A 10,926-nucleotide genomic window follows, 5' to 3' on the forward strand; every position below is an offset into this window, starting at 1 on the left:
AGACCTACATTTATCCCATTTTGGACTAAAATTTGTTCGACTACATTAGAGATATTATTGTGTCCAACATTGACATCTTGCTGGATGTTCCTAAGAACATGGTCAGCATCTTGATGCCTTTGTACTATTCTAGGTATCTCCTGCTCAATTTGATCTCCTTGTCCTAAAGGTTCGGCCCCCCTCGTGTTCGACCCTTGAGCGGTCGAAAGGTTTGGTTGTGGAGGCGCTCCAAAGAAATCTGCAATTCTGGCCATCTGTCCAGCCAATATTTCATAACTTTGATTCGTGTTATTTATCATGGGAGTGAAAACAGTTCCCATCTGTTGAGTAAGGGAATTCACCATTTCATGATTACTTTCGTCCATTTGTTGCCGAATTGACAACATTGACGTAGTACTCAAAGATGGTAAAGTCTGGTGATTATATCCCATACTTACGGGTCTACCCCTCAGACTTGATGTGCTTGTAGCCATCATGCTGTCAGAATATAATAAAGGATTTGTGTGCAAACCTTGCATCATAGACGTGGGCATTCCAAACTGAGGATTAAACCCTGGTGGCGGTAGCATTCCGTGAAACGGCGGTCGTAATGGATTAAACGGTGACCGTACATTAGTTGGTGATGATACCAATGTTGCTGCCGTCGATCCACCATTATTTGTTGCTCCAACTGGGGACGAATCTGTGGCATTTTGTGGTGTTCCTCCGGTCAGAACACCTCCTTGATTTCCAGAAAGATCAGAATTATTTGTATTAACTTCAGCCATGTTAGTTAATTTCCGACCACTTCTTAATATCATTCATAACTAAAGAAAAATAAAGAACAATCGACGGGTCCCACTGGGCGTGCCAATATGTTTACCCAGAAAACTGGTAAACAAGCGCTAGTTTCCTTTTTAAAGGTTACTTTGCGGAGTCAACTAGAATACTCCAGGACTGATTGCTTTATTTTGTTATATTATGTGTATATGATTTGTATTAAATGTAAATAGTGACTTTAACGTAAAAGTAAGCACTGAAATTAAAGGCTTTAAAGTAAATCAAAGCAATAAAAAGGCAGTAAATATGCACTGAAAGATAAAATGTAATGTAAAATGATTGCATTAATTAAACTGGTACGCATACGTACATTCCAAAGTTGCACTCGTTACTCATTGCGCAGAGATTTGAGTTTACTTGTGTTTATGTAGAAAATGCGGACATCTAACTATTCCTATAAAACTTGCTTAAATAGAAAATAAAAATAACTACTACTAACGGTCGACTGATTATCAGTCAACACGTGTCTTCGACATGCAAGATCTTCAATTGTGAGACTTCCACGCGTCTTGTGAGAACTGCCAGAAAACTACCTGGAACTGCTCCTTAACTTCTACTGCCTCTCGACTTCCATTTCAGTTTCTGCAGCCAAAAATCCTTAAGTCTTCGCATCCTTTTTGGGCTGGTCGAACGCTAAAACCTCAGACGATCTTCCTAGTCGAACAGCTTCGACTACTAAACGTTATTTGGTCGAATCGCTTCGACCCAACTGGTAGTGTAGATATTAACTTGAGGCCCAATTACCAATTTAGGGCCTTTTTTACCAAATTGAGGCCCAATTGCCAATTTTGGGCCTTAGTTGCCCATTTATTTAGTAAGTCGAAATCCTAGGGTAACACTCTGTCAAGAAACTTTCTATTAAATATAAAAGTTATGTAGAAAAGTTTCTAACAGTTCTGAAAATTTTGTAGAAAATTGTTATTGAAATAGGTGATCTAATGAAGAATCTGAAGGGGAAGAGTTTGAATTTTGATAAAAGCGAAAAGGAAGTGGAAATTTGTACTTTGATTGAGGGAGATATTGATTTCTAACAAAGGATATTCGAATGAATCAAGAGAGATTTAGTGGTCGAAAATTGTAGAAATTAGAAGTCGATTCCCACGTACAGAGTCAATGTTCTATGGTAGAACTAAGTGGATCGAAAAATGAGAATGCATAGCTTGTTGTGGTTGCTATAAGTCTCTGACGCGATGGAGTAAGGAGTTAACATGCAAAGTTAAAAATTGTGTTCGAATGCGAGAGGATTTGAACACACTTTCTCTTTAAATATGAGAAACGGTTGACAACTAAATGCATGTAAAACGTGGCTTGAGGTCATCCTTTATATCAATTTAGGTGGTTAGCATGTCATTCACATGAAGAATTGTATCTTCAATGAAAAGAGGTGATTTACGTGTTCTGCATCGAATGCTTCGCTACAGATTTATCTTTGGAATTTTACAGACAATCCGGAACACTTAAAATGAAATAAAATATTAATAGAATCAAGTGTCATTTTATCTTTTGATCTTTTATTGTCTTTGCTTCGAGGTTTGTAAGAAAAAAATTATATAAGAAAAATGTTTTAAATAAGATTGGGAAAAATAACTTTTAAATAATTTATATAAATAAAAAAATGTAATAAAATTAATTATCATGGTCAGTATGAAAAAATGTCATAAAATAAAAATAAAAATATAAGTGTAAATTAGTAATACAATTGATTGTTGGTATAAGTATATATAAAAAAGCAACAACTTCCGGTTATAGAAAAAACGCGAAGCTAATGAAACAAGTCGCAGTCCAAACCCTAATTCCAACCGAAAACCCTAATTTACAATTCCAAATCATGTCTTCTGGCTGTTCACAATTACAGATCATGTCTTCTTGCCGTTCAATTCCGACGGAGGATAGAATTAGCGACTTGCCCGAGTCAATTCTCTGCCACATTCTCTCCTTCCTTCAAACCAAAGCCGCTGCAACCACAATGATTCTCTCAAAGAGATGGAAACCGGTATGGCTCTCTGTCCTTATTCTTAACTTCGATGACAAAGAATTCAATGACTTTGAGACATTTCACAAGTTTGTTTATTCAACCATGTTCTCTTTGCGAGACAAAAAGACTTCGATCCAATCGTTTACCTTGAAATTATGCTTCTATTCTCGCTTCAAACCAAGAGAATTGAATAGAATTTTTAAATTTGTGGTGCAACGAGGAGTCAAGAATCTTAACTTCGACTTGTCTGGTAAACCGCGTTGTATCAAATTACCTCCTTGCATTCTCAGTTGTAAGACACTTCAGGTTCTTAGATTGGAAAACGTAAAATTGTGGGATTTTGACCAAGTGAATTTTCCTTGTCTCAAAACTCTTCATTTGAATAACGTTGATTTGACATCTCCTAAATATTTTGCAAAGTTTCTATATGGCTGCCCTATTTTAGAAGATTTGAATGCAAAATCACGTACCTTCCAGAAATCAATAGATCCCATGGAAAACTTGAATGCTTTACCTAATTTGGTCAAAGTAAAGATTTGTTATAATACGGATATTCCGATGTCTTTGGTTTGTAAGACGAGAATTTTGCATATAGAACAGGTATGAATGTTATCCTACTGAATATTCACTATTTGCATTGAATATACATTAATTAATTAATTTTTTAATCTATATGCTCATAATCTATCAAATAGAGTATACATTTCTAACGTTCGATTGTGTGCAACTCACGCAGATATGGGGCATGACTTGGAAACCACTTCCCATGTTTCACAATTTGACTCACATGGAACTTACTTTTTTGATTAGCTTACTAAAGAGGGAGTGCAGGTCGTTGATAGAAATACTCCCACATTTTCCCAATCTTCAACATTTTAACATTAAGTTAAATTTTATGAATATAAGGGGTGCAACATATATTTGTTCTGAATGTTCGAAGGTTGTTCCACCCAATCCCACCGTTGCTCCAGAATGTCTCTCCTCACAGCTAAAAACACTTAGCATTAAATGTTCCACAGACACAAAAAACATCAACAATTGTGAGTTTCAATTTGTAAAATATATTATGCAACATTCAAAAGTACTAGAGACTGTGAGAGTCAAAAGTACCCGCCTTAAAACAAACCAAATGTTTATGAAGTTATCTTCATGCACAAGGAGATCTCCAACATGTAAACTTTTATTTGGTTGATGATGATAATTATGTCGTGGTTTTCTTTTGGAAGAATGTGTAGTGGTTTTTCATGAAGAAATTTTCGGGAGTAATATCATATACTTTCTCTTAGTGTAAAGAGAGAGATGAATCCATGTAATCAAAGTTCTACCTTTTGTTTATTTTATTGTTTGGTGTAGTACGGTTGTTGATCCTACGAATACTGGAGAAATCTATAACTATGGTGCATTTTGATTGTTAGTTGATTGCTAGAAATTTGAAATGTTTGATTTTTTGCTTGGGTTAGAGGTGTGTTTTGGTGTATGAATATTTAATGTACCTATTAAATTTTATTTTTAATGTAAGCCATGAACTGTTTCTTGGTGTTTAGGTAAGATGAAGTATAACATAATTTGTCAGATTACAAAAATTAATATGTTTTTGAAATTGGTGGTTTGTAAAGTTTTTCAAGTTTTTTTTGTCAGATAATGTTACTTACTCAATTTTGAGTCTTGGGTTGGGGCAAGTCAGAATAATTTGATGAGAGGAGGGAGGGTAGGGATAGTTAATGACTAATCAATTGTCTGGTAGAATGAAATTGATAAGGGATAAAAGATGCTGTTTGTGAATTTTAGGTTAAGCTTGGATGATTTTGTGTGTTGTATGGATCACTCTGTTATAGGTGTGGACGGCTCTGTGTTGTTGAATGCAAACTTGAAATCTGCATATCATCGGTTCTATATGTCAGCATTTGATTACTGAACTCTTGAATCACTTGTATGCATTGGCTTTTAGCACGAGGAGTGTTCAAAATTCATTTGTTACTTAATGTAGTTTTTTTCCGTTAGAATTAAAGGTTAACGCTTCAACTGCTACAAAGTCGTTCAATTTTCGGTGAATAACTTCATTATGAATGGAACATCTATTATTGATATCTATAACTGAAAGCAACATCTATACATTCAAAACAACAGTACTTTTCATTCCAATACTTCTAATTGAGTTCTTTACAGTTTCCTCACGGTTGGTAATCTATGATCGAATTCATTACTTTTACTCTGTTTGCGAATAGATTTATCTGTCTATCATCATCACTGAGTATATGTATCTCTTTTGAGGAACTATGCTTTATATTGGAGAACAAAAATGCATATGCTACTATGATGTATGTCGGTAAAACAAAGGTCTATCAGTTATACATCGCAGAATGAGTTATGTTCAAGCCACTGGCTCTTCTCAATTGATAGCAGAGACCATCTCATCCAATTTGTGTGTGTAAAATTTGGAATGTAAGGGACAAGGTAGTGTTTTGTAATAAACACATTGATTCTTTTTTCATGCTCACTTTTTTGCAGAAAGCTGGGGAAAATCTTATCATTATACCGAGGTATTCGCATAATATGCGTGTGATTCTTCAAGCGACTGATATTGTGAAATAACTTCAGAGCAAGCTTTTCGAATAGATAGTAGTAACCTTGCTACCAACCAAAAAAGGTATAATTTCTTATATGTAATCTTGAGTATGGTGTCATTACTTCTAGTTGCAGGAAAAAATTAAGTAAACTAAATGAGGACAGAACCTCTGCTATGGGTACACGAGGGTGAGGCCACAAGTGTGTTATTGTGTTTACCTGTTTGTAACGCACATTGTGCCTCACACACTCTTATTGCAGCAAGTTTCATTTTTTCTTTTTTTGGTGTGTTGTTCAAATTTCATAAAAAAAACACATTTTATTATATGATTTGTCCACTCTTCCATAGCAATGTCCAAGTTTGTTCGACGAATGAAAGTCGTTGGTTGCATTTGCAAGCATTATAAAAAATTAAATCAAAAGAATAAAACAGAATAAGAGTGATGGATATATACCATGCTTCAGATTTCAACTACGATAAACAAGTGATAAAGGTTCTTAAAAAATATCAATGACTAGAGCTTAGTATGAAGAAGAAGTGATGAGAAGTAAGGTTTAGGATCTGAAACAAGAAGCTGATAAATCCAAAGCTTAGTCTGAAGAAATATAGGGGAAACTAGAGCTTTTATCGACCTCAAAACTTTCCTAAACTATGAAATCAATTTCAATCTGTACAAAATCATTCCAAAATAAAGCAATAAGATTCAATTCTAAAACCTAATTCTTACTTATAAGTACCTAAAAATGTTTACACATAGGGGACACCAATTGCACCAAGTATTCATTCTCTCACACTGAATCACAAATCAATTCTCACATTGAGAAAAAATTCCACACAAAAACACTCATTCATTCACAACCTCATAACCAAGACCTCCACGACTCCACCTGCAATAAACTTCGATGCACGACCTCCGTGTGCAACAGGATTGTGTATGCGAGATGCAGCGAACCTGAAAGAGAGACGAATGTACCGTGAATCAAAGATTTAGCGTGCCAAGTTGTTGTGTCTTAATCTAACAACTAAGACATATATACATCTTATTGTTGTATCCAATCCAATTCCCTCACATCTATTCATTCTACCCATTCTTGAGACAGCACATAAAAGGAGAGATATTGGTGAAAATCAAAAGCATTGAAATGAAGATGAACCAGAAAGGGACTTGCAGAGTTAAATCTGTCAAAGAAGGACATCAACAGACATAATGACAACAAGATTGGCTCAAACATTGAGAAGAGCATGTGGCTTGAACAGAACTCAAACTACGATGTAGATAAATCTATTCACAAACTGAGAAAAAAGTTCTGAAATTCGATTATAGACTACCAACAGTGAGCAAATTGTAATGAACTCAATTAGAAGTATTGCAATGAAAAGTACTGTTGTATTGACTTCCTATGGCATGTAAGTAGTAGCTGAAAAACATAGCGCATAACATGATGACTTTGTGAATGGAAAGTTTAACTGCTACAAAGTCGTTCAATTTTCGGTGAATAACTTCATTATGGATGGAACATCTATTATTGATATCTATAACTCCAAACAAAATTAGGGATGTTGCCTTTTAAGGAAACTTTTCATTCACAGAGTCATCAGTTTTTTCAACCATGAGGGGCGAGGCCACAAGTCTCCTAATGTTTTCTTTTTTTTGTGTGTTCTTCAAATTTCATTAAAAAAACACATTTTATTATATGGTTTGTCCACTCTTTCATAACAATGTCCAAGCTTATTCGATGAATGAAAGTTGTTGGTTGCATTTGCAAGCTTAATAAATAATTAAATAAAAAAATAAAGTGGCTAACAAATAAAACTTTACAAATTTATTTCATCTCATTATGCACATTACATAGGATTCCATACTAGAAAAAAACAACAAATTAAACTCTCCCGAGGCTGCCAGGCTAGTGCTAAATAGATAGGTAATAGATATTGATAACAAGGATACCGTAGTGACACATATCCGCATTTCGCAGACAAAAACTCCCTCCTATGCAAAACCAATCCGAATTATGCCATTATAACTCGACCTACACTCTTTGTTATTTTTCACCTCTTTTTCATTCTAGCGCAATCACATTAAGCCCGTTATCCGTACACATTCATAGTAAGGAAACCGGTTAGCGACTATGATCCTTTTCATTAGCACAGGGTTCTGGTTATAAAAGTGGCACACCCCTTTTTATAATCCATCGCAATTGTGGGGGATCGGACCGTAATCCGCCCTACCGAGTCCAATACCAGAGACCAATGGACCAACTAACAATGGGCGTTACTTTTTTTCTTAGAATCAACAACCGTTGGGCTAAATGACCGGGTGAGGGTCACCTAACTTAGAAGGTGTATTCCCTTTTTTTTCCAATTTAATCGAACATTCATTCGTTATTTTTCAGGATCATTCACTTATATTCATCGGCCTCCAAACGTAGACGTGCTTAAGATGGTGCCGACTGCTAGTATAAACTACTTAAGAGGCTACTTCAAAACTTAGAACTCGAGGTCTCGGCATAATGGTTATTCAAATCGCACACACATACTTAGGGAATTTAGGGTGTTACGACGGGACCGATATTATCAAAACTTTCCTAAGTCTACTTAACATAGCTTAGACGACAATGGTGAGATGGGCAAGTCATCTTCTTCTTCTTGGATGGTTGGCATGATAGATAATCTAGACGTCTTGGTTTGAAAGTTTTGACGGCGAATATAAGATTGTGTTGTCGATACCCTTTTGGACTCTATAGCCCTCTTATTTGCAAGCTTAGCCTCCAACACTCTTTTGTTATTCATTAAATTCTTCATTGCCGTATTCAAAAGTATAATTTCGTTACTTGTGTATCTTATATTTTCACTCTTGTGTATCTTAGATGGCATTGGTGAGACGGATGAGTCTTCTTCTTGGATGGTTGGCATGATGGATAATCTAGATGGCTTGGTTTGAAAGATTTGACGACGAATATAAGATTGTGTTGTCGCTACCCGTTTGGACTCTATAGCCCTCTTATTTGCAAGCTTAGCCTCCAACACTCTTTTGTTCTTCATTAAATTCTTCATTGCCGTATTCAAGAGTATAATATCGTTACTTGTGAATCTTATATTTTCACCCTTGTGTATCTTAAATGGCATTGGTGAGACGGACGAGTCTTCTTCTTGGATGGTAGACGTGATGGATAATCTAGATGGCATAGTTTGAAAATTTTGACGACGAAGATAGCATTGAGTTGTCGATACCCGTTTGGACTCTATAGCCCTCTTATTTGCAAGCTTAGCCTCCAACACTTTTTTGTTCTCCATAAAATTCTTCATTGCCGTATTCAAGAGTATAATGTCGTTATTTGTGTATCTTATATTTTCATCCTTGTGTATCTTAGATGACATTGGTGAGACGGACGAGTCTTCTTCTATTATGGTAGACATGATGGATAATCTAGACGGCATGGTTTGAAAGTTTTGACGACGAAGATAACATTGAGTTTTCGATACACGTTTGGACTTTATAAACATTTTATTTGCAAGCTTAGCCTCCAACCCTCCTTTGTTCTTCATTGAGTTCTTCATTGCCGTTTTTAAGAGTATCATGTTGTTACTTGTGTATCTTATATTTTCACCCATGCTATTGTAATCATGGTTTTTCTTTGGTTTTGATATTGGTGACAATGTTGCTTCGGATGTATCCATGTTACTGTATACAAGTATTAACCAGGTGAAATATGGCTTTTTCTTGTAGTTTTTATAGAAAATGAGGCTTGAGAATGAATTATAAAGGTGTGGTTCAACATTAAATAGGAAGAATGTTAGATAAAATCTGATATTTTTTAAAGGAATAGTTTGTTACACTAGTTTTAAAAATTAGTCCTTTAGTATTTAGTCTTTTAGTACGCTCCTTATAAAAACTTGTTATTGAATGTAATATTTAATTTAGAGAGAATAGGAGTAGATTGTTACACTTTTAAGTTTAAGATTATAGTAATTTGTTTCTTTATGAGAACACAGGACTTAATATCATCCCTAGTTTGTTTCAGTTTTTTTTTTTTAAATAATTATATAAGATTTGTTTTTTCTAAATTTTAAAAGATGAAAATGATTTGTATGGTGTTGTATATTTTTTATTATAAAAATATAAATATTCCTTAAAATAAACTAATTTAAAATATTATATTTAAAATAATATTTTAAATATTTCAATCTTTGATATAATAATCTTGGATATTACAAATTTAAATTCACTTAATTTTGAAAGCTTTTTGTAATATATATATATATATATATATATATATATATATATATATATATATATATATATATATATATATATATATATATATATATATATATATATATATATATATAAATTTCGGCGCAAATGCACGTGTTTGTATTTAAACTTTACCTTTATGTACTACATAAATCTTTCTGAATATCAGCCTATAAACATGCGACTACAACTCCATAAACTCTGATACATACTATTTCTATTATTCAGTACGTTTTATGGTTGCCAATGGCTCTTCTTGGGCCTGGCCAGGGTGGGCACATGCCCAGACTCGGGCCATTTATTTTTTGTCGGTAACATGAATAAACAATTTTATATATATATTTTTTTGAATAAGAGAATCGTCTTTTAACATTGTCCCAGCGGCGGTACGTCATTTTGCTAACTCATTGTTGTGAGTTCGATATGATGTATAATAACTTTTTAGTTTTTTTCAAAACTACCAAAAGTAAAAAAATTAGATATTAATGCAAATAGGAGTCAAACCCTGCTCCTATTTATTCTTAACTAAAATAACATTTCTTAAAACACTCAATTTTAAACACCATTATATTTAAAAAAATATAGAATATTGACACTTAACATTAATTATTAAATTCAATAAATTATGGTAACTTTACGTACACAAATAATTATATAATTATAATATTACTAATTTTTCAAGGGAATTATTTATAAAATAAATAACTAAAATATAACAATAACAATAAATAGTTAAAATTTAATTATATAAGATATATTGTTGATTGAAAAAAACTAAATTAGTAAAATTTTATTAAGAAAATATTTTTATTGTATACAAAATATCATGATGTTATAATTAGTCTCGGGTCTCAAAAAAGTAAGGATCCATCCTGCTTAAAATACAGTGAGATCAATGATGCATTTTATTGTTTCTCTTTAAGATATCTGAGAGGACCGATCACTTTGGTTTTGAAGTTTTCACTAAAAGCAGATATAAAGATTAAAAACATGTATCTCAAGGCTTGATAGATCACGTTGGTTGTTTGTACAATGATTATAATAATCAAATAACGACATATCACATTATCCTTGGCATACCACTTTAGTAAATGAAGTGATATTATCCTTGATTGCTTGATGGTATGTTACACTGAGCAGGACATATTTAATCACTTGATAATATTGATATTATTCAAACTCACCGCAAAAAAGTCTTGAAGGCTATGTTTGGATACAATAAAAAGAACGGAGCGAGATAGAGTAGAGCGGAACGGAGCGGAATGGAATAAATACGTCTTTCCATTGTTTGGGAACTTCACGATCGAATAG

At 33.6% G+C, this 10,926-nt stretch overlaps 1 protein-coding gene across 1 annotated transcript; it reads left to right on the forward strand.

Annotated features, from left to right (window-relative positions):
• Positions 1–2,574: 2,574 nt before the first annotated feature.
• LOC131593191 (putative FBD-associated F-box protein At5g44940) lies at positions 2,575–5,246 on the forward strand. The gene is made up of 2 exons (XM_058865471.1): positions 2,575–3,394; positions 3,531–5,246. The coding sequence occupies exons 1-2, from the start codon at positions 2,585–2,587 to the stop codon at positions 3,984–3,986; spliced, it is 1,266 nt and encodes a 421-aa protein (XP_058721454.1). The 5' UTR covers positions 2,575–2,584; the 3' UTR covers positions 3,987–5,246.
• The last annotated feature ends 5,680 nt before the right edge of the window (positions 5,247–10,926 follow it).

This window comes from Vicia villosa, linkage group LG3 (assembly GCF_029867415.1).
Source record: "Vicia villosa cultivar HV-30 ecotype Madison, WI linkage group LG3, Vvil1.0, whole genome shotgun sequence".
NCBI classification, from domain to species: domain Eukaryota; kingdom Viridiplantae; phylum Streptophyta; class Magnoliopsida; order Fabales; family Fabaceae; genus Vicia; species Vicia villosa.

Coding starts and splice junctions, on each gene's coding strand:
- LOC131593191 (XM_058865471.1), top strand. CDS start 2,585: ATGAAACAAGTCGCAGTCCAAACCCTAATTCCAACCGAAAACCCTAAT. Junction 3,395..3,530: donor GAATTTTGCATATAGAACAG/GTATGAATGTTA, acceptor CAACTCACGCAG/ATATGGGGCATGACTTGGAA.